Genomic DNA, 24718 nt, shown 5'->3' on the forward strand with positions numbered 1-24718 from the left:
CAAGTTACCAGAAATTCTTATCGACCATTTCAATTATTCTGGAGCACGATGTCCAATTCCTCATGAAATATTAATGTACGCCGATATTTTTCCTGATAGGTGTTCCGTGTTCGCACTCATAATACGTTTCTCGCGGATGCTTCCTTGTTTCGTGTGTGCATAATTCATGTATGAATCATAATAGTCACTCAAAAAACGTTTGCAATTTCCAATAAGAAAAGGCTATTTTCCACACAGAAATGAACTTGAAATTGTGGCATGAATACAGCGTAATCACAATTAAAAGGAACACGCAAAATTATGATAACCGAGCGAAACACCTTTCAGCAGCTTCAGGAAACAAAGCAATACCGTAATACAACCTGCCGTTGGGCGCGTTCCGTAATTCACTGGCAGTACTGCTACTGCTGCTGCAAAACGGAACGGAAAACAGTACTGCCACTGTAAGCAAGGCAGTGATTTCGGAACGGTCAACAGTAGCTGCCGTGATAATTTCGCGGGAAATAATGAATCGTGCAAATGCCACTTTCAAAGTAAATTCAATATATAAGTTGTAAGCATGAAACTTCGACATTGATGTATTGTAGCCTAAAGAAATATTTTAAAATATCCATTGCAATCGAGGAGAGTCACCTAAGACCTTTAAAATTAAAAGTACTTCAATCTCAGGTTGAAAAATGCCTTCCATTGTTAGGTTTTCAGTGCGTAAACATTATCAAGAACAATTTACAAGGCACCGATGCAGGATTTAATTAGCTGTTCCTCAATATTCATGATTGAAGAAAATTTAAAGGCAATATACGCTTTACTACACATTATATTTCGTACTTCATGGACTAACGCAAAATAAGCGAGTATGCTGACACTTAAGCAGACGAAAACATGCATGGGTACAGTTGTAAGGTAGAAGAATGCCAAGGGAGACGAATTTCCAACGTACAGTTAAAATTGCGTGTGCCACTACCTAGAATACACATTAAACCGTATGGCATAGAATAAGGAAGTTGCATCTCATTGATGATAGAAATTAAGAAAGTTTATGCATACATTTCTGTAACACATGATACACATACATGCGTGGAAAACGTAATTTTAATTATAGTTTCTTGCGTTGAAGTTTTCGGGGATTACTTCTTATCTACAACTGGAGTTAACGAGACATTATTCAAGACACCATCGGTTAATCACACGAAATTAGCAAACCAAATATTTCATACAGGCATACAGAAATTCATTCGCGCACAACACTGGCCATTTTCACATCCAATATATATTTATGAGTGGAAGTTATTTCTCTCAGTTTACTTGAATATATTCTGAATTATGTCCATTATATTTCATTTACTTGCGTACTATACCACGTTTAGCGTACTATTTGTATTGTATGTGTTTTACAAGGCAATTGCAGTGTTCCAAAAACAGGTGAACATCGGCTTCCGTCTGCTTACTGCCGCTGCTCCTGCCCACGGCAAGAGGCTTTTCTTGAGAGTATAGCACCTTCATTCTCGGGCAATTTTTTAGGAATTGTCAGCAAGAATAATGCCAAATAGAGTCACGATTTACCGTCATTTTAACACTTTTTCACAAAAATCATATTCCATTAGGCTTTAAAGATTACTTGGGTAATTTAAGACCTGAATTATCTTCGTCAAAAGTAAGACAACATCGTTATATTTCTATTTTCCACTGTAAATAGAATGTATCCAGAAACGATGGAATACAATTAACTTTGACTGGACCAATAATTCAAAGAGAAGACGGCAAAGCAGCCTGATTTACCATCAGCCCCCAAAAAATCATCTTTTTCGGTTGCTGAACACTTCACGAACCCAACTTTTAATAAGCAGATATTCGAGCTTTTCAGTCACTAGAAGTAGATATTATACATGCATAAAACATTTTATTACCCTTTCCACTTATTCTTTAGTGGCTGTGAAGAGATAACTCAGGCATTTATTATAATTTGCATCTTCTCGCGCGCGCAATGACTATACGAAAACACACCGCCAAGTTAAAATTTTACCGCCAATCGTCTGCTTTACTGCCGCTACTGCTGCTCTCGGCTTGCAGTAGCCGCAGTAGAGTCCACCGTAGGGAACGTCATCAAACGACTGACGTCATCCGTTACTGCACCGTACTGCCAGTTGATTTCGGAACGGTTTGGCAGCACTGGCAGTACTGCCAGTGAATTTCGGAACGCGCCCGTTGTTGATTGTAATCGTATGGCAAATATGAACCGTCAAGGTAAACGTGCGACTATGTTTATATTTCTTGTAGAAATTTGAATGAGCGTTTCACAAATTAGAATTGTTTCACTTTATAGAAATAGAGAGGTACTTCTGCGAAATCTTGCAGAATGAGCACGAAATATCGGCTGGTATTGCTGCTATAAGAACACTGATGAATGTACTAGAGAAGGATGAGTGTAAGTTATCTAGGATTTGGGACTATTGTACTCCGTCGCTCATCTATCAGGGGTGCGTATTATTTTTATGATCCCATTGAATATTTTTTCATATCAACTTCAGCGGAAACTGTGCAAGAGCTAGATGCCAATTTACAAGTTGCTGTGGAAGTTATGAAGAATACCGAGTACCCAGTGACAGGTGTTGCTTCGGGGTGTGAATTATTCATGAGGTTCATTACATTGGCCAAACTTGATACGAAGGTAAGTTCCGTTTAGAGCCAGTAGCCTGTTTTTAACTTGTACTTCTCTTACGCATTGTGATCTTATTATTGCGATCAAGCTATAAACAGTTCTAGCTCTTTCATTAGCAATTAGAATTAAGGGACATTTATCTGCACATAAATACAATATATTTGTTTCTAGTCGAAATTCCGTGTTATCGAAATTATTTTCCGTACACGGGGGTAGCGTTTATAGTCTACTTGTTTTGCTCTCTTCTTTTCTTGAGGCACGGGTAATCAAACATGTGGTGTGCACTGTAAGTGTACACCATATGCGTATACACTTAAGACTTGGCTAAGGTTAAGTTCACAGGGTTACGGATTGTGGGTCGTACCCTGGATATAGAGGTTGTAGTTGCGATATAAGCGAGTTCACTCGTCGAATAGGCTACATAAGGAGAACTTAATTATCTCGATAAGTCGTAGCTACTCCATTAATAAAGACATGAAGGCATTCTTACGAGTGGAAAATTTCAGAGGTAAAAATCAAGTACCCTAGAAGGTAAGGTTCTTGGGTAAACTAATAGCATCTCCGCGGGCGGGGATTTCCCTAGATTATGCATAGGTCATATGTGATGTATACGGTTTTAGGGATAGGTATGTGGAATGTTAGATTCCATCGAACCTGCTGAGGACTGGAGAATCTGAAGGTGGAAATGCGAAGAATGATCTTAGATGTACTAATAATCAGCGAAATGAAGTGGCATAAAGAGAGATACTTGTGTAGTGGAAGATACAGGATTATGCACTTAGCATTTGTAAATGGTAATGCGTGAGATGGGATAATGGTGTCAAAAACCTTTCTGCAATATAAGGAAAGGAAAATAATGGTAAGTTTAGTAAGTAATTAAAACCAAGAGGGAAATAATATTCACATTTTTTTCTAATGCACAGCTCCTTGATTGTGAAAAGGGTCATTCCATGTCAAATCAACCAGGTCACGGGAAAAAAATGGTAAAGTTTTCAAGGTTCATAGATATTACACAATTTAGAGGAGGGATAAGCTTATACTCATGATCTTCTATATTATTTCTACTGTAGAGATACCTTTTTCTCAACTTATAAGCAACCAAACTCTACAAATGAGGTACCAAAATACACAGAATTTATCAGAGAACATGCGACGGCAATACTTACTTCCTAAATATTGCTATTGTTTCCTAAAATTGGTTTTTAAATAATTAAAAAACAGAAACCGCTGGTAGGGTTATAAACCGCGAAAGGAGGCCAACTACCCTCAGAGCCCAAGATAATGCGAAGTCCCCACTAGGAAGGATCAAAAAAGGTTGGTGTTGAGAGTTTGTGATTATCCGCAAGACCTTTCTTGACAAATGTCCAGCATAAATGCTCCATACAGAGGGGACCGAAGAGTCTCATGGACCTCATTCCTCAATTCATGCTAAGGAGAGAACTCCACCATCTCGAAAGAGTTAAAGAAGTAATAAATGAGTCTCCAGAATATTTATGAGAGTACTGTTTTTCAATAAGACCACTTATTACATTTGCAAAACATGAAAACCTCTAAAGCAGCTACTTTAAAGTCAATACTAATGCAGATGGCTTAAAAGGCATCAATCCAACTTAGTTCTCTTATGTAGAAGACCTAAGCTGAAAAATAGGTATTTGAAAAGATCTCAGCTTTTGATCCCCAAGAAGTTCCATCTATTTACATGAATCCTGACTTAAAGACAAAAAATTAATGGCCTCGAATCAATGGAGACAGAGAAGTTGAGGTTGGGAGAATTACAGAAAATACTACAAAAGTAAAATGCCTAGGGTTCAATGGATATAATTAAAGCAATCTAGGAGCTCAAAATGTATGATATATCGTTTGCAAGACAACTTGATCAGAATAGCAGTATTTCATTTGAAATTACAGACATTCAAAAGTAATTTCTCATCTATGCAAGCTGGATATATGGATACGCGAAGGATAAAATATGTAAAATAGGTTAATTCAGTCAATACTCCATGTATATCATTGCTTAAATTATCCCCAGTCAATAATATCCTAAATTTAGGGCAATGGGTGGGCCAGTGAAAGCATGGCTCTCAATCAACATAAATTATTTTGACGCTAAAATAACACCAATTTCAGGGCAAAATAACTTCGCTTTTGTAAAAATATACCTCTACTTTTGGCTATAAAATAGCCCCACCTTTTGCATGCCCCTACCCATGGAAGAGATAGCAGGAATAGTTCTGATACCACCAAATTAGCCGTACGTGGGGGAGTACATTCACATGATTGCTTATGTGTTTCCTACTCTAAGAGCCATAGCATACGCTATAGTGAGAGAATGCATGCTCCAATATAGTTTAATCATGCGTATAAGCTTATCTCTCCTCTAAATTGTCAATATCCATGTGCCTTGAAAAATTTGCCATTTTTTTCCTGTGACCATGAATGAGTATTTTTTTTTACTAATTGATGAATGCCGGACTCATGATTTTTTTTCTCTTGGATCTTAGCTCATACATTAATGATTACTTTAAACTGAACCATGAGTCTGTATTCGCATGGCCTTTCCCTGTGGATGTTGACAATGAAAAATGGTACAAGCGAGATTTTTTTGTAAACTTTATTTTTTTGCAGCTGAATTACTTCATGCAGTGAATATTTAATGATAATCGTGGGGTAATTATGGACTACTTAGCTTTAGATAAAAAAATCATGCCTTTTCATTTCACAGGAAAGGAGTTATGGATGAAAATAAAAATCACCATGCATTGCACGTTGCGGCACTGTAGGGGTCATGCCCAAATTTCATTTGCTCATATATCATTGACAATTGGAGGCTAAAATTGTACACAATCTCCAATATATCAGAATATATGACCATGGCAAGTTTCATGAAAATCCAAGTGGGTGGGTGTCAGGTCCTGGTTGATTTGAAATGGAATGACCCAAAAGTGATTTTAAAAATTCTGGGAAAACCATTAATACAAAAGAAAATAGTTGTCCAAGATGAACGAATTTTTATGCAATCAGCAGTTTTGTGGTATAATTTTTCTGAATACAATCATGGAAATTTCTGATCCAAATCAGTTCTGATAAGGCATTAAATCAAGTCTGATCTAATTACATCAGGTTTGAACTGAATCAAATTAAGTCTGATCTAAATTGATCAGTTCTGATCACGATTTCAATAAGTACTGATATGATTATAGCGTACCTATTCTAGCTTCATATGAAAAAACTTAATCAATTAAAATCAGGTCTGATCAAATGTGCTAATGTCTGTTATGAATGAGTGTGAAGACTTCAGGCCGCATGCCCTTTCCTGTATCTTAAGGCCTGTTTACGTGGTGCATAATCCCTATGAGTCCATATCTTTTTGTGTGAATTATTTTTGTGGACTGGAACGGAACATGTGCATATGCATGAACCATATTAGATCACATTCTATCTTCTTTTCGTGCATTCGCACATGTTGGGTGGTAATTGATGCATTTTCGTGTTCAATCATGCATTCAAACATTTAGACATTAACTAATACAGGTTAATGTACCATGTAAACAGCCTTTTGGGTAAGGAACCTGACTTGCATGTGTTCCTAACAGACAATGTTTATTTCTTTTATTTTTATTTATCAAAGTAAAAAATACAAATACAGTGAAACCTGCCTTTAGCGGAACCTGAGTTAGGCGGAAACCTGTCTTATCCGGAAAATTTTGTTGGTCCTGGCGGTCACAATAGGGTTTTACGTGCATTGGTGCCCTCTGTTAAACGGAAACTGTCAAACGCGGAAACGGAATCGATTCCCGGGCACGTGTTTCTTGGTTAAGCGGAATTGCAAAAATAAATTCCATGGACAATTTTTACCGTAAGGAAATAAAGTACTAAAAATGTTTTGTAAAGCCCTCTCCATAGAAAATAATCCAACGGAACCAGCTAAATGCGTCGCACGTTCACCATGGTCTACGTCATTATTGACTGACATCACGTCGCAGGAGGGACTTAGAACAATATTGCATCGACCTTAACCACAGCACTTCCGCGTCTCCCTAAACCTAGTGTTAATCCTCCTCCAGTGCCTTATGTCCCTCGTCCCTAATGTAAAGTGCCGTGCGTTTCGTTTCACGTACATTGTATCAAATGCTCAACAATACTCCACCCCTCTTCCCTCCTGCTACCTCCTTTCTTAACCAATCCGCCAACCCATTTTTGCAGCAGATACAAGTGAAGTTGAAGTGTGGAAAGACTCAAGTTTACGAAGCAATTAAGAAGAAGGACGAAATTAAGAAAGAATTTGAAAGAGGTAGGTTCTAAGAAACATATTTCTTCTTTTCCCATGCCACAATAGTTTGCAAAACGACACACCATAAAATAATTGTTGTTTCCGTCGATTATTTTAGGCCTTAGTTTACATTCAAAGAGGAAAACGCCTCTCTGCGAATATGAAGAAATAAACGATTTATTTTGGGAATGGTTTGTGCGGGCAATATCGAGGAATATTCCATTGTCAGGTCCAATAGTCCAAGAAAAGGTCAAGAAATTCGCAGTTTCTTTAGGAAAATTGGATTTTAAGGCCTCCAATGGATGGTTAGAGAGCTGCAGAGCAAGACACAATGTTGTTTGGAGCAGTGTTGTTGGCGAGTCAAATGACGTTGACATGGAAACCGTGGAGTGGAAATGTAGGGTTCAAGTAAAAATTAAAGATTATCAACGATGTGATATCTACAACGGGGATGAAACCAGAATGTATTTTAGGGCTCTGCCGTCTAAGCCATTGTGTGTAAAAGGAGACAACTGCAAGAGTTTACATGCATTTCCGAGTTCTATTTATATAAATTAGGGTAAAAATTCAAACAATGATGTTTTATGTACACTAATTCTTTATTCTGTGGGAGGAAAGCACTCAAAGGAGCATTTGACCATTTTCATTTGTCGGAATATGGCAGGGGAGCTCCTAAAGCCTCTTGTCATCCGGAAATCAGCTCGACCACAATGCTTTAAAAACGTTGAAATTGAGAAGCTACCGGTCAAATGGAGTCAGAATAAAAAACATGGAACACGGCTTCAATCATGGAAGAGTGGCTTAAAAGTTTCAATGTCGAAATGAGGAGGAAAAATAGGAAAGTCATACTTTTCCTTGACAATGCAACCTGTTACCCTAAAATTTACCTGGCGAATGTGAAGCTAGCCTGGTTTCCGGCAAACACAGCAAGCATCACTTAGCCAATGGATCAGGGAGTAATTAGATCGCTGAATGCACAATATAGGAAGAACATAATGCGATCATTATTGGCTGCAGCAGATACTGCGAATTCAGTATCAGAGGTATAAAAAGTATCAGTGCTGGATGCCATTAATTGGATTAATTTGGCAGTGAAAGATATTAAAACATCAACTGTTAAACAATCTTTCGCCAAAGCTGGAATTCTGCCAGAGCTGATCCCCGAGGAAGGTAAAGAAAATAATTTACATCCTGACATATCACCAATGTAAATGCATATTTACAGGATTATATATATGACCTTTGCTATTTAGGAGCCAATGGTGGATCTAAGCGAATTTTAAGTAAGTAATAAACTGAGATAACATGAGTGCTGAGAGATTTGTGGATTTCGACAACGATCTTCTCACGAGCAATGAAGATGGGTCCTTAACAGCCAATAATAAAGAAGGGGAAATCTGTGATACCGACGAAAAAGTGACCTTAATATGTGAAGAAAATAAAAAATCGTATAGAGAAATGTTGGTCTCATCAAAAGAATTAGAAAAATGCAGTCTCACCAAAGATTACACTGATTTGTTTAACATCTTGCATGGTGCCATTGGCAACGTAGAAAATTGTATTCTACAGGAAAAAAGGAAAGACAGACAAAAATGACTGATTACTTCAAATAAACTATTTAAAAATAATGCGATGCTGTTCTTTTATAATTTCATTATAATTAATCATTTCATAATCGTCTACGTGTAGAATTTGAGTCAAACCAACCTTTTAGGCAACGCATTCAATGGACATGATATGACTTTCGCGGTCTTTTTTGAATTGTCAGACCCTGAGTTAAGCGGAATACTGTCTTATCCGGAAAAAAGTGAAGGGCCCGAGAGATTCCGCTTAAGACAGGTTTCACTGTATATCATTTAAGCACATTTTTGTTCACTAAATATTTTTCTTAATGATTATTCATTCTCATGTTCATTTTACTTTCTACTCATATCCATTGCCGGCGTACACTTTGCGAGGTAGTTCATTGATGTTAACATTGGCTAATTATCAGTGCACTCATATGAACTCTTACATTAAATTCTGTTTTTGCAAACATTCTCTGTGTGATAAATTGTGTGGATTCATGTCGGGCTACTGTTCATTAGGATGGTCCTTATTTTTCAATTTTTTGAATTTATTTCCGGACATTTCATGTCTCTAATAGTGATTTATGTTTATTTGAAAAATACTTAAGAATTCAAAATTTTAATGGTATAAAACTAATCTAAGTCATCTAAAGCACACTGTCAAATACACCATAAGCAAATGGGAACATAAGTAACTAATAATAAGTAAATAAGCAGAAAAAGTTATGTGAAAACAGGGAAATCTCTCTGACTGCTCTTCAAAGTTCGGAATGAAAAGTGCTGAGATCTCCATGATTGGTCTGCAACTTGTTAAATCCTGACCAGGTCTCCGCTCAAATCATATCAGATCTGATATAAATCCTGATCAAGTCTGATTGAAAACCAGATCAAGTCTAATCTAAAACCATATCAGGTCTGATATAAAACCAGATCAGGTGTGAGTGAATCCTCATTAGGATTTAAATCAGCTCGTTTCCTGTTGTGGATGTAAAATCACACTTGATCTAAAATTTCCTAGTGGGTACCTGCTGGTAGGATTGTAACTGTTTTCACATTTTCTGTATCTGTGCTGAAAGGATTGTCACATTGTGGATTATCATTTCTTCATAGGCCAACAAATTTCTCTTGAATGACATGTACGCCTCCTTCACAGATATATTCCTGCCACAATGCTTGGGAGTAGTATGCAGTCAACATGGATATTTTGACAATATGTTCTTATTTATTTGTAAAATCTGTGGGTTTATGGAGTGCTGGGGTGGGATGGCACATGTCCCCATAAGTATGAAATTTTGCCGTGAGCAATCAAAATTTATGGCCTGGGAAAGATAGTAATTTTGAATGGAAGTAATTTGGAGGAGGCTAAAAATATGTAATATATTGGAGATGTGTATATGTTGGTGAGAGGAAAGCAAATGGGTGAGCACTGTTAATTGTTGGTATTGATATGCACCAAAAATTTTGTATTTCCAAGACTCAGGAATGATGACTTAGATTAAGTTATTCGAGCTTAAAAATTGAGAAGATATAACCAATAATTGGATACCCTCCAAAAATTTTGACTTCATCCAGTCTTAAGTTTAGACTTCCCTCACTATACATTTCATCTGTATCTTCTCCTTTCTATTAAATGTATTTTTTGTTGTATATTTTCAGACATTTGCCGAGTGCAAGGGTATCATGTTGAACAGAGGTAAACTCTTCTTAAAAAAGCTGATGCAGGCAAAAGGAAAAGTAGCCCAACTGGCATCTTCATTTATTATTGATGGATATGTGAGTATATTATATTTAGTGTGTCTATTTTTGTGAATGAAATTTTTTTTTAGTATTTGAGTTCTAATGAGGTTTCTGTTACATTTTAGCGTGTTCTTACTCATTCAAAATCTCGTGTGGTGCTTCAAGCTCTCAAAGAAGCAGCTCTGCAGAACAAAAGATTTGAAGTGTATGTTACTCACTCTACTTTAGACAACAGTGGGTAGGTACAATATTTTTTATTCAGAGGGGTGGTCTCAATTAGCTAAATTATCATTTAACTGTACATAAGAGATTGACTCATATGACAGTACAGTAAACTCTCGATTATACGAAGTCAGCAGGACCATAAAATTGGCACTTTGTAATATCGAGTTTCGTAATTTCGAACCTTTTTAGTAAGTCTTAAAAAGAGTTTGCTTTTGTTCCCACCACCATTATTGTCTTCATTGGCCTTTTTTAAAATGTTTTCGGTGATTATTTATGCTATAATTAAAAAAAAATGCTTTTTGATTGATTATATACTTTGAAAGGTTGTTAAAAAATCATACAACCCTAAACTGCCCATTCTTTAATTGAAATATCAACGATCTTAGCTCCAAAGAAATTCCCAAAGATCAGCAGAAGATGGTACGAGAGAGTAAACAATGGTTTTGGAAAGAAAGGTCTCTTGGAATGGGGGAACGGTGAGGAGTGCTAGAAGAAAGTTCATTGTTAGAGTTGGAAGTGCCTCTTCATCACGAGTAGCCTGCAAAATAATTAGATGGTAAATAGAGCCGAATATTTAAGATATTCCTCAATTTCATCTTCTTAGTCACTGCTGTCATGTCTAGTCCCAGCCACTTCTTCTCTACTGTTTGTTGCTGAGACACTTCGTAGGTGCTGACTGAAGCCCTTGGCATATTCTCTCATGAATTTAGTTCAAGCCGATTCCAAGCGATTCAGAGCTTCCGGGATGAAAGACAGCCAGATGCCGCTTCCCTTGTGGATAGATAGCAAGCTGCTGATGCGAGAACTTAATGCACGAAATCATCAAATACCTGTTGAAATTGGCAATAGAGGAGCCATTTCGCCCTCAATATGAGCTCATGTATAAAGTATTATATCATTGGTGTTATCCTTACTACCTCTCCCCACCTCTCCTCGCTGACAACCGTAATATTTTCCCCGACCTTTCCCCCCTCCAAAATCCAAATCTGTGGGGTATTTCTTACTGTCCTACTCCAAAAGAATGGGAGTACAGTGAGTCCTCGTTTAACGTCTCTTACCGTTCCTGAAAAATGTGACGATAAACGAAATGACGTTAATCGAAGCATAATATCCCATAAGAAACAATGTGAAAAGTGAATATCGGCTCCTAGACCTCACAATTCCTACGCGAAAAAAATGTTAGCGTATCATATCAGGGGCATTTTTTACGGTGGGAATGCCAAACTATCGCATAAATACGAGTTCCTGTCTTCATCGGCAATAGCAGCAGTGACGTAAATCCTTCTCCATTTTTTTATCTTCCAGCAATTGCTTTTCGGCTTCGCTATGGTGGTCGCCCGGGCGAGCGTCGCCTGGGCATCATCATCGCTGAAACATCGTCGCAGTTACAGGAACCAAAATTATTGTGAACTCGGCGAAAGAAGTCACGACAAAAACTCCGAGTTCTACCGGGAAAAATGCCTTGAAATCACTTTTTAGGTTCCTGAAAACCATTATTTCAAGTAAAACCTTGCGCACCTACGCAAGAATTCATTTTTCAGAAATTTTTGCTAAAACCGTAATCGCAATGAAGAATAAACACACCGTTTTACACTTTGCTTAGACTGACTGTATTACCGCCCACAAAACGAACAACCTGCAACGCCCGCCGCTTCGCGTTTTTTTCTCGCACGAAGTTTAAAAGCCTTGACGTTATCGCGAAGCGAAGGTGCGATAAACGAATTACGGTCTCAAAATTTTCGTGACGTTATCGCGAAATGACGTTAAACGGGGTGACGTAGAACGAGGACTCACTGTATAAGAAATACCCCACATGATCTTATTCATAAGTTAAACTACGAGGTATATTTAATACAATGGTTATGAGTAGGCACGTTAATAGGAGCAATGTGTCAGCCACGCTATTTTTACAGAAATCCTACTTCCCCTCAATTCCCACCGTAAGATTTTAGGTGAACCCTTTGACTCCAAAGTTGCACTATCATTTATAATACCTAGTGCAACCTTCTTCATATGTTTAACTACGAAGTATTTTCGATGCGACGTTTACGAAAAGGTACGTAAATAGGGGCATTGTGTCAGCCACAATATTTTTACTGAACTCCTACTTCCCCTCGATTCCTACCGTAAGTTTTTAGGCGAACCGTTTCCCTCCGGTGTTGCACTATCATTTACAATTTCACACATTTGATGGACGACAATTGGAATCGCTGATATTTTAGCCACTTACACCGGCATAACTAGTTTTCCAGACAAATTTTTTGCTGTAGTTTGTGTAAACAAATTCCATTTGCTCCTGGGGACCTAGCCCGATTGTTGTAATTTCAAAAAATTTCTTATTTTCAAAACTTCGTATTATCGAATAGCGCCATGTATTTACGATAAGCTTTTCCCTGGGACCACAATTTCACTACGTATTATCGAAAACTTTGTAATATCCTGCTTCGTATAATCGAGAGTTTACTGTATTACCAGAAAGTTTATATAGCACCCATATACATCCAACTTCTATTCAGATTATTTCTTCAAAAAACTCTGTTCAGTCTTGTGGTCAATTTTTGCCCATCCAAATGGTTCTGTTAACTAAGAATGATAGTATATACTTACTTATATACTATATTTATATTTTGTCACATACAGAAAGGCACCCAAACTGCGTAACATGCCCACCACACTCTCCTCCGCACTGACCAAATAATAATTAATACTCCATTATTTATTAAGGAAGCTCTTATTTTGGTACTGTCTCCCCTTCTTCTTCCTTCTCACCATGCTACCTCCCAAGATGCAAGTGCTGCTTCTTATTTCGCTCCACCTCCCCACCAGTCATCTACAAATCTTCCTTATCTCCCTGCTGCACATCCTTTAATGTTGTATACCAACTATCCTGCAATTTCTGCCTACTAGGAGAATGCACCATGCCAGTCTCTATCTGAATGAACAACCACCGCCACTCCACTAAGTCCCATCCATTTGCTGAGCCTGTTCCCCAACACACTGCCTCCCACAATAGTTCCTTTGACCAGTGCATTTTCCCTTTCCTTCATCAAAATTCTTCCAGAAAATGCCTCTAGCATTGAGATGAGAACCTGTGAATTATAGTACTATCATAATCTAATGCTATTGACTACTATGTCACTGAAAGTGGAAATATTCCCAAACGTAATTGGACTTCTTAAATTAGGGACTCAATAAATAAAGCTCCTATTTTCTTGGTCTTTATTTTTCCCCTAATATTTGGGTGGAATTTCTCTCTTTCATTGTATAAATCCGAGACTCGTGGATTTCTAGCTTATCACATTGCATTTTGCTATGACACCACCCATCCCTCCGGAAAATTATCTTGATAAGGCCTTGTTGTATGTTGTGATGTTCGGGATCTGAATGCCGATGTTATTAGGTGGACAACTAAGTTCTCGCAGTTTTATTAATGAAATCACAACTTAATTGTAAAAAAATTGTTACAAATGAATCATTCAAAGTATTTTCTACCACTAGCTACAACTTTTTCCCATATCTCTGGCAGTGCTTGAATACCGTTACGGGAAAAGGTGTTCATCTTATGAGGCTATCCACCAATGAAGCCATTTTTGAGGTCTTCATGTGAGTGAAACTGCTGATCAGCCTGTCCCATGTGCCATCCAACCGAAGTGATAGTCGATCCAGATCCTGAACATCACTCTTGCGATGTCTCCTTGTTAGTTTTTATTTATGCTCTCTTTATTCCTTAGTTCAATTTTTTTATGAACAGGAAAGAAATGTGTGAAAATTTGAGGGAAGCCAACATAATGTGCACTCTGATATTGGACTCTGCCGTTGGTTATGTCATGGAAAAGGTGAATATTGTTGTTGTTGGTGCAGAAGGTGTAGTTGAAAGTGGTGGAATCATTAACAAGGTGAATATCATTAGTATTCATTCATTAATACTCCATTATTTATTAAGGAAGCTCTTATTTTGGTACTGTTTCTATTTTCTTCTTAAAATTATTGCATTTACCAATTTCTAAATATGACAGAATCATGCTCTGGAGCTTTTTTTCAGAAAAATGGCATACATAGGTACTGTACATGTGCACAGTGTAACCCATCAATGGCATGGGTGGTATGTGGTGCCACATTCCAGAGGTAAAAAGGAAACATTTGGAGTATTAGGAATAATTTATGCCATAATTGCAATTGGAATTTTAGGGTTTGTAGAATAAGCTCATCATGTATTCACCGTAGTAATAGATGTTGATACACGAGCATATTTTACTTCAATCTACTGCAACTTCACTAGAATGTACGAGGGTAAACTTAAAAAAAAAGGTCTCCTAAGTCGTTGCATTACCACATCAAGAACTAGATGCAATCTGCCAACACCACTGTGTTCCTTGGTTCCTACGCTACCACTCTCGACCACTGTGAAGCATTGTCAACCCCTTATTGTTGGCATAGTAGCCGTCTCCATGGAGCTTCCTCTCACATTTCTGTCCAGGTGTGAAGTTTGGTCTGTCATGCAAATTTTGACTGCGAAAAAGGTGACTCCTAATGACATTCATCACCAATTTGTTGAAGTTTATTTTGAAAAATGAATGGATGTTAAAAACGTTTGTAAGTGGTGCCACAAGTTCCCTCTGCCAACGTCCACTCTGCAAATGTCCACTGCCAGGTGAGTGGCCAAACTGCTCACCGAAGACCACCAGAGATAGTGTGTGGAAGAAGTTGAGCTCTGTTTTGAAGAGAAAGGAGATGATTTTTTGGACTAAAAATGGGTGATGAAACCTGAGTTCACCACTATATCCCGGAAACAAAGCAACAGTCTAACCAATATTGCCACCCGACATCTCCAAAACTGGAAAAGGTTAAACAAACTCTGTTAGGCAAGAAGGTTGTGGCGTTACGTCGTAAATCTAGTTGATTGTTGACGTAAGCCCAGACATAGGGAAAACTCCAACCGTCGGTCACAAACTGGATCAGGGAAAGACTCCACAAACAAGAAAAAATCAGCTCACAAGAAAAAGGTTGCCAAAAAATTTACGAGTTATTATCGTTCGATATCTATTCAAAGTAGAGTATTCAAAATCAGAAGTATTACAGAAAACAATGATAGTAATTCATGATCCCAAAGGAAACATTACCAGCTAAATGCCAGCAGAATAATTGCTCTAAATTTGCCATGTCTCACTAGACATGCGTCCACGACCAGGCCACGAGCAGAAGAGGGCTTGCCTATTGCAAGACAAGACAGGATTTGAGGGGAGGGGTTTTTCCAAGCGGCGGAGGGGGTACCCAAGGCGAATTCAACTACTGCGCCACTGCCCCTGGTCACCGGCTGCTCTGCCAAACATCATCCCCTGGGTTTGAGTCAACAGCATACCACCCAGAATTCTCCCCTCAACTTCTGGGTTTGAGACATCAGTCGAATCAGAGGGATATTCATTGGAACACATGGAGGGGAAGGAGATAGTGGGGTGAGGTGTTGGAGGGAGAGAGAGTTGTGATAGGACAATGGTAAAACTTCTCACTCCAAAGTGCAATACTAAGACCTTAGCACCGATTTCCCCTTGCTTGCCAAGGAGTAAGTATTCCTCCGCAGTAGTCCTATATAAGTCTTGGATTGCAGGTAGGCTGGGTTCGGTGCTGGCTTCGGTGCTGCTTTCGGATGCTGCTTTCCGGAGGCAGCATTTTCCGGAGACAGGATTTTGCGAGACAGGGCCTTTTGCTACAGGGCCTTTGTGCGAAAATCCTTTGCGCGAAAAACCTTAGCGTGAAAAGTCCTTAGCGGGAGAAGTTCTGCGGATAAGTTCGGAGGAAGTTCGAGGAATTTCTGGGGGGGGAGGGGTACCAGAAATTTTGGGGGGGGGGGGAACACTAAAAAATGCCACAAGGTCATGACAGGAGTGTTTGAGACCGAATGGCAGTATTTTTGGTGCATTTCATGCTCTGGGGAATCACTATCAATTCGGAAAGGTACTGTTAAACATTATAAAAGCTTTGACGTTTGATCAAGAAAAAATGTATAGGAATGGTGATTAAGGGTGTCTTATTTCATAATGACAATGTGCACCTGCATACTGCTAATCAGACGCAAGAACTGATCTTCAAGTTTGAGTGGTAAGTGATAATGCACCCTCCATACGGTACTGATGTCACACCCAGTGATTACCACATGTTGGTCACCTTGAAAAAACACTGAGGAGGGATGAAGTTAGCGACAGATGACGAGCTGCAAGAGGAAGTCAATGCCTATCTTTGCAAGTACACAGAAGCTGGTATGACGACGGGATTCAAAAGTCCATCGTACGGATGGGGAAGGTCATCGAGTGCCAGGGTAACAACGTGCAAAAATAGCTGACGCCATGACCTTTCCAACGATGAATCCGACATTGTAAATAAATGTTATATTCAATGACAAAAAAATTGGAGACCTTGCTTTTAAGTTTACCATTGTATTTCCTCAGTGTTTTTTATTTTATCCTATAGTTGATGGTTTTTTTCTTCTTATTTAGATTGCAAAAAGTGTGTCTTTTACCATGAAGAGTAAAATAGTATTTTTTGCTCTTTTTTTCCATTTAAATCAAACTAAGCAAATTAATTACTTGTTCGTCAATCAAAAATATTGTTTTTCTCCACAGATACAGGTTTGTAAATTTTTTACTCTAATCCTTTTTGCTTTTTTCCTACATCTGTTTATATAGTGGAATAAAATCTTCCAAAATGCATATTTTCTATAAGGAAAGATGATGTGTGCTAATAAAAGGATCAAGTTTAAAAATTGAATTTTTTCACATTAGCATCAGGGGACTCTCATTTGACAGCTTTCGTTTTTCTTTCCCACCCCATCTCCTTATATTCCATTATATGAGGCTAAGTTTTTTTGAATTAAGATAATTAGTTTTCAGTTTTGTATCTCAAAAACTCAACTCAAGGCACTATTTAGCTTAATTGAAATAATATGTGTAAGCAACAACTTTTGATTTATTAATCCTTTTAATTAATAGTATGGAGAATCCTTTATGCCTCATTCACATTACGATAGCTCCAGCCATCGTCGGAACTATCGTGCATTCACACGACGATGGTTGAAACCTGTGCTGCTCTCTAGTGCTGACATCTAAAGTGAACGGGAAATTGATGATTAGCAAAGCTGTTGTGGTTTGCATTGACAAGATATTACTGTTTTCAACGTGTATTTACCGAATAATTTTTCTTCCGCTCATATTCTTCCTTCCTAGGACAAATCCATGAAAATAATAGAGCTTCACGAGCTTTTCGTCTTTCTCTTGTCGCTTCCGTTTCCGGTCTCCCAGCGCCTAACGATAGTAAAGTGGCAACGTTCGGAACTACGTCAACTATAGTCAGGACTTGCATTCACACGGCTACTGCGGTCAACTATAGTTAGAACGACGGCTCGGACTATCGTAATGTGAATGAGGCATTAGTTTTGGACTTTTAGCCTTTTGTCAACAAAGTTAACCTCCATGGCAACTCTCTAATTGTGAAGTTTCTTAAGTAAAATTATTGTATCTTATACATTAGTTAATTTAAATATAGAGATGGGTTGAATAGCAGATTTCTCGAACTCGAATATCGAATTCAAATATTAAATCATTGTTCGAAACCAAAAACATGGTGAAAGAGATGAATTTAATTATTTGAGCTGCAACTATTTTAATTATTTAAGCAACAATTTTTGATTTATTAATCCTTTTAATTAATAGTATGGAGAATCCTTTAGTTTTGGACTCTTTTCAGCCTTTTGTCAACAAAGTTAACCTCCATGGCAACTCTCTAATTGTGTAGTTTCTTAAGTAAAATTATTGTATCTTATACATTAGTTAATTTAAAAATAGAGATGGGTTGAATAGCAGATTTCTCGAACTCGAATATCGAATTCAAATATTAAATTATTGTTCGAAACCAAAAACATGGTGAAAGAGATGAATTTTAATTATTTGAGCTGCATAAGGCTTTGTTTCATTTTATACAGTGACGAATATATTCAAACATTAACACATCTCCCTCTCCCACTTCATCTTCCTCCCATTCCCCTCCCACTGATAACGGCGCCTAGCAGAAGAAGAACGTGAAATAGGAGCGCATGGAGCATACTCAAGGCCGTAAATCACATAAATGCGTGGACATAACTGTCGTTGGGTGTTGTAGATCTGACAAACATCTTGTATTTTCTGTTTAATAAACAGATAATACAAAGTATAATAGTTAATGCTTGCTCAGCGCTGCATCGCCCTTGAGAAATATCCGCCGTAAAACCGAGCATGCCCAGCGGAAGAAACTTTTTGACCTCGCAAAATCCGATTTTTTTACTTGTAAAACATAGGCCATTTCGCGGCACAAAGGCTATCCCTTGCACAAATGGTATTCTCGTAAAAAGCTGTACTCGCAAAACCGGGCTTCCACTGTACGTAAGGATCTCATAGTTCCATTTTTATCGGCACTTTTATGCCGAACTTTCTCTCAAGATTCTCCATGATTATCTCTTGTCCTTATATCATCTCTCATGGTACAGTTGTAGGAATGAACCTGTCAGCCACTTATACGTTTATCCCTTGATTAGTCTCTGGAAGTACAGCTGTAATGTTTTTTGAAATATCTGGAGCATACTAAACCTACCCTACCCAATTTTCTCTTTCTCATCCATTGGTTGACTCATGATCATTATGAAGTGAACTTCCTTCTCACTCTACCTCTATTTTAAAGGTCGTTTTACACAGTACACAGAATTGTGCAATCTGACGTACATGCGAAGGCACAATCAAAATTGCGTCGTGTAAAGCGGTGAATTGTTAGAACACATGCGAGAATGCATGGATGCGAGACGGAAAAATAGCCCCTGTTCTAATTTCGTTCATGCATTCGCGCAATTCCGCGCCATTTTAGAAATTAATGCAGCTCTAACCTATGCAATTCCGTGCCCCGTGTAAAACGGCCTTAATTCTCAACTGCACCTCACCTGTTCCTCTGCCCAATGTTTCTTCCTGAAACAAAGCTGGTACCAATTTCTTGTTTAATGTTCAAGGTAAAGATTGTGTTTTAAACAGTCTTATCATTTTTCTCAAGATTTACCGATATCTAATTTAAATTTGCCTAAAATTATTTCCTAGATTGGAACATATACGATGGCTCTTTGCGCAAAAGAAATGAAAAAGCCATTCTTTGTGCTTACTGAAAGCTTCAAATTTTGCCGACTCTACCCTTTGAATCAGCATGATCTCCCAAATGAATTCAAGGTGAGTGACTATTGGTCGTTTTATATGCCATAAATTGTGTGGTTGTCGTATGTTTTAGAGATGGAAACCTTTTCATTGGTGGATGCGAATATTTTAATTTCAATTATTTTTATGGTGGTTTTGACAACTGTGGCATCTGGCTTCAATATTGAAGTGGCAAATTGAATTTGTAAATTTTTATTTCAGCGCTAAATATCATACATTATTACGATTCTAAGTTATTTAAATTATAGTGGCAAATTTTATATTCATTTGTATTGATAAAGGTGTATCGAATGTTAGTGGCCTATGGTTTCGAAAATGGCCTGAGCAGTGAGGGAGGATTTGAGGACAGGATCAAAGTGTTTTACTCACTACTGCTAGCAGCTGCGAGGTGTGAAAAAAGATCTGATGCTTTCCCGGCGTATGCTGGTAGTGAAGGCTGTTTGGGTGCTCCACCGGGTAAAATCCTTTATGGCTGCCAACATTTCAGAGTATGACTCGTACCCTGAAACATTGGCAGCCATGAAGGAGATTAGCCGGTGGAGCACCCGAACAGCCTTCACTACCATGCTACGAGGTGTCTTTCTCAAAGTCATTAGCATAGCACTAGAGATAGGTTGAATAGCAGATTTCTCGAACTCTAGTAACAAATTCGAGTAATAAATCATGACTCGAATATCTCAAATTTCGAATACCTTCCATACTAGAATTGCACAAAGAGTAGCAAATGTTATTCTTCTATTTCACTTGATGATTGTATAAGTAAAAATTAATATATCATATACATTTTAGAAATGAGCTTTTTTATTCTGAACAAATTCCCCTCATTGATTGTTGTTGCTCTACATCAGCTATGAAGGCTGCACTTTTCCGAAGGTATCTGTTTTTGTTGGGTGACATTGCTTAGACAGACTCCTCATCTCTAAAGCCAATTAATTTTTTATCATCTCAACTTCATTTGAATCTTGAAATACACTAATTTTGGATTGTGGCTCAAGAATTGTGGTGAAAATGAATCATTGTTCTTTTTCCAGAAATTCACACCAACTTTTAATGGAAAACAGCAAATCATTGACGAAACCTTGTAGATGACTATGCGAAAACTTCTTTGTGCTTAGGAAATTAATAATGCTATTTACAAGGGAGAAAACTTAAGAAACTGTGACTGCCCTGCCACTTGCTTATACATGCTTAGCAGGCTTTTTAGTGTAGATCATGAAGATGTTACATAGGATGATAGAAAAAGGCCATCGGCCTGTATTCTTAGTCGATCCTGTAGGGCCAACCGACCCTGGATACGTCATCAGCCCCTACATAAACTGATATCCCCCTACATGCGCCATATCAAGCCCTACATATGGCTGATTTTGGAACTGAATGGAACTTACTTAATGTATGGTACCCGAACCAGCCCTACACCCTACAAAAATATGGCAGCAAAATTTCGTCTGCTGATCACTTTGATTAAATTATCTATGTTACAATGGAAATGAAGGGAGAGGAGCTCACACAAACCATTTTAATATGTACAGTAACACAGCAGAAAGGTAATAATACTACCGAATTATACCCATCAAGTGAAATAGATAATAAAATTTGCTGAAGTATATTAAGTACAAAATAATGGTATGTATTACCTTGTTTCTGCGGATATATACATATTAATATTTTTCACTTTTGGCACTCAGTACGCTTATGAGAAACCAATATCGTTCATGTACAAGCATAAAAAACATTTTCATGCTCCTATCTGCCGCATAATAAACTGAACTACGGAAGGTAAAAGCAAATGACGAACCTTGATGATGCAACGTAAGTTCTCATGTCAACGATCATATTTGCCCAACACTTATCACTATCTTGTACATACTGCTTATGAAGTAATTTAAAGACAATAAGGTTCTACTTTTGGCTCGATATGAGAGTATTTGTAGTGATAATCAACGTACTGACACAACCTGGTGGACGGCACCAACTGTGTATTTAGCTTGAGCCATTGCCCTAACAATCCGCCCGAAAATTATCGGACCTCTTTTCTTAGTTTGATTGTTAGATCTCATTATGCAAGCAGAGTGGAAAACTGGCACTGTGCCATCATCTACGTCTTTTCTGAGAACTTGACAATGGAATTACCCCCCATCACTTATGTGGGGTCGACTGAGAAACGCATGTAGGGGCCTTTTGTTATGCAGGGACGGATATGTAGGGTCGACTAAGAATACAGGCCTTAGAACATACACCAATAGAAGCATTTGAGGCATTAAATAACTGCGGTACAGATTTATCAGTGATTGTTTGAATATTCAACAAAAAAATATCCAAATAATAGAATGATCATGTAAATACACTAAGTACATAGAAGAAATGGCTTCCTCGGTTGTTCATTGGGATAATGATTGAAAAAGCAATGCTTTGCATGATTTTCATTCAGTTTAGTTCTTATAGATTGAATGGCTAGTTTTTTTTTTATTAACCCTTAGAGTGCCGGGGAGTGCTACTGCGCTGCTCCTATCTCTTGCGAAAAGTGCCAGGAGTCCTCCTGCAATGTTTTATCTTAGATGCTGATAGTTTTCTAATCATTCAATAGTCAATATTGTAACCCACCTTTCCGGCTTCCGTCCGGGTTCCACTTTCAGAGGGGTGGGGGAGGATAGCTTGGAGGGATTGCTCAAGGTGAGCGGGCCGTGGTTCGATGGCTAGGGGAAATGGAGGGGGAGGGGGAGAAAAGGAAATGGAAAGATAAGTTGGGGTAGGTTCACTTGCTGAATGGAGGCTGGCGCGTACGAAATAATGAAGGCTTACGTAACAGTTTACAGTTCCAACAACACGTTTAATTATTACTTTAAATAGGAAATGTTCCACAAAATACATAAATGAATAACTCTTTGAATACCACAAATTAAATTACTGCTACTGGCCAGTTCTGAACCTAATAACATCAACTAATAAATAACAAAAAAAAGAAAATAAACCCTGATCACAATTGTTGGCGTGAAATATTATAAAAATGCTTGATAAATGACAATCGCCAATTCCAAATAATCTCTTATTGTCTTACTAACTACCATTAATCATACACACACACACGGGGACACGGGGGAACTTCAAAAAAAATATAAAAAAAAAATGTACGGGAGAATATCACTGTTCTTCTTCTATTGAATGGAAGAAAGAGGGGAATGGGGAGTGGGGCTCTTCTGATTCTGTTGAAATTTGGGGATATTGGTGGCTGGAGTACTTAACACTCTCGCTGATTTGCTGGTGGAGAAGATTTCCTCGGCTGGCTCGATACAGCGACTAGTATCGTTGTGGGATGAGAGAACTCCTGTGTTGGCGCCGTGGATCGACGTCTTCTGCTGCGCGTGCTAGGAAGATTCCTTCTTATCTCCTCTTTCCAAAGTCACCGCCGTTCAATACTCGCGTCTTTTTCCACGTTGTGCTGCCTCCCTTTCTTTCTCTCTCCTCACAGACCTGGTACCTAATCCAGCAGAGCCTCCGGCGGATGTCTCCAGCAGAATCCTTCTTCCTCTTGTTGTCCGCTCCGCTTATATAGCCACTTTCTGGGAGGGGGATGGGTGGGCGGAAAAACCCCGGGCATCGGGTTTTTTCGGCTATTTTTCCGTAGGGGAGGGGGGGGTGGTTTTCTGTGGAGGGCGGGGTTGGAGGATTTCATCATCTCCGTACGCAGGTGTTCCGGCTTCACAGTGGGGTGGGGAGAAACATGCCACGTATCACGTAGGCACCGGAATTTTCCACTTCGTAGACGGAAGAATCGTGGGAGGGATGGGGGATGGGAAAATACAAAATCTAGGCATTCATTCATCACTTCACATTCACACACACATTCATACAAAATTACATGAGCATTTACATAAAATTAAATAACACTTTACAATATTTATTCGACCCTTCATAATTTACGCAAGCCTTCCCTACCTCGTAAATGCCTCTTTACTACACCATGTACCTAGCCAAACGGCAACGGCTACAATATTCATTTTATTTTAACATTTAAACACACATAAATTTATTGATGCAGTTTATCGCCTTTCTTCTGGATTTATCCTAAAGTTTATCGGATAGAAATGTCTCTGTCGCCTCACCAATCCTATTCCTACATAAGTGTTGACAATAGATTGGCTATCATTTGCTCCACCTCCGGTAAAGCGAAAGAGAATTGCTACAGAAAGTGTTTGTTTGCACCATGGGGTCTCTTTTTATTGAGGTTGCTCTGTATGTAATTTTACCATTGAAGGCATTTTTTGCAAAAATGTGAAAAATTTTAAAGTATGCATATAACTCATTAATTTTTTAGAAAAGTCTGTGGAATTTTTTTTTGTGAGTATGTAGAACCATCCTGAAATTTTCTTCAAAATCTGACCTCAAGGAACAAAAGTTCATTGATTTGAGGTGGGATGACCCATGTAATTTGTGCAAGATATATTGTGTTTTTTTATTCTTAAGTAATGTATTCAATTGAATATTCTTCTTTGATTTTCAATATAGTATACTGCCAGGACATTGGGTAAAGACCTGAGTCAAGAGCATCCCCTTGTGGACTATACTCCGCCAGCCTACATTAATCTTCTCTTTACTGATCTTGGAATCCTTACACCTTCTGCGGTCAGTGATGAACTTATAAAGCTTTATCTCTGAATTATTAGAAGATATTTTTGTATTTTTTGAATCTTTTAAATAAATTGTTATTAAATTTTTACATCACTCTGAATTTTATTCAAACCATTCATTTCATGCTTCCATATTCACGTGTCTTAAAAACCTTGAAAAGCTGAAAATGTATGTAAATTTGGTGCTCTGCAAAAAGTCAGGGAAATGTCAGTTAAAAAAATGAGAAATTCAGTAAAAAATTGTAGCATTAGTAAAATCTTGTAATTGTTCCCACTACAAAAGAACTCTCACCCAAAATATTTTTCATGGTTTTTGTGATGAATTACTTCTGTTGGAGCTTGGTCATCTGGGGAGTTTGGATGCTCCGTGAAGCCATGACTTTCATCCTTTGTAGTCCATATTCTCTGCTCGGTAG

At 38.1% G+C, this 24718-nt stretch overlaps 1 protein-coding gene across 1 annotated transcript; it reads left to right on the top strand.

Annotated features, from left to right (window-relative positions):
- Window positions 1–19: 19 nt before the first annotated feature.
- On the top strand, window positions 20–24396 carry LOC124160229 (translation initiation factor eIF-2B subunit alpha). Its single transcript, XM_046536042.1, has 9 exons — window positions 20–365; window positions 2203–2244; window positions 2324–2425; window positions 2529–2668; window positions 10154–10270; window positions 10360–10472; window positions 14211–14355; window positions 19567–19692; window positions 24181–24396. The coding sequence occupies exons 2-9, from the start codon at window positions 2223–2225 to the stop codon at window positions 24328–24330; spliced, it is 915 nt and encodes a 304-aa protein (XP_046391998.1). The 5' UTR covers window positions 20–365; window positions 2203–2222; the 3' UTR covers window positions 24331–24396.
- The last annotated feature ends 322 nt before the right edge of the window (window positions 24397–24718 follow it).

Source organism: Ischnura elegans, chromosome 1 (assembly GCF_921293095.1).
Source record: "Ischnura elegans chromosome 1, ioIscEleg1.1, whole genome shotgun sequence".
NCBI lineage: Eukaryota > Metazoa > Arthropoda > Insecta > Odonata > Coenagrionidae > Ischnura > Ischnura elegans.

Coding starts and splice junctions, on each gene's coding strand:
- LOC124160229 (XM_046536042.1), top strand. CDS start 2,223: ATGGCAAATATGAACCGTCAAG. Junction 2,245..2,323: donor GGCAAATATGAACCGTCAAG/GTAAACGTGCGA, acceptor TTCACTTTATAG/AAATAGAGAGGTACTTCTGC. Junction 10,473..14,210: donor TCTACTTTAGACAACAGTGG/GTAGGTACAATA, acceptor TTTTATGAACAG/GAAAGAAATGTGTGAAAATT.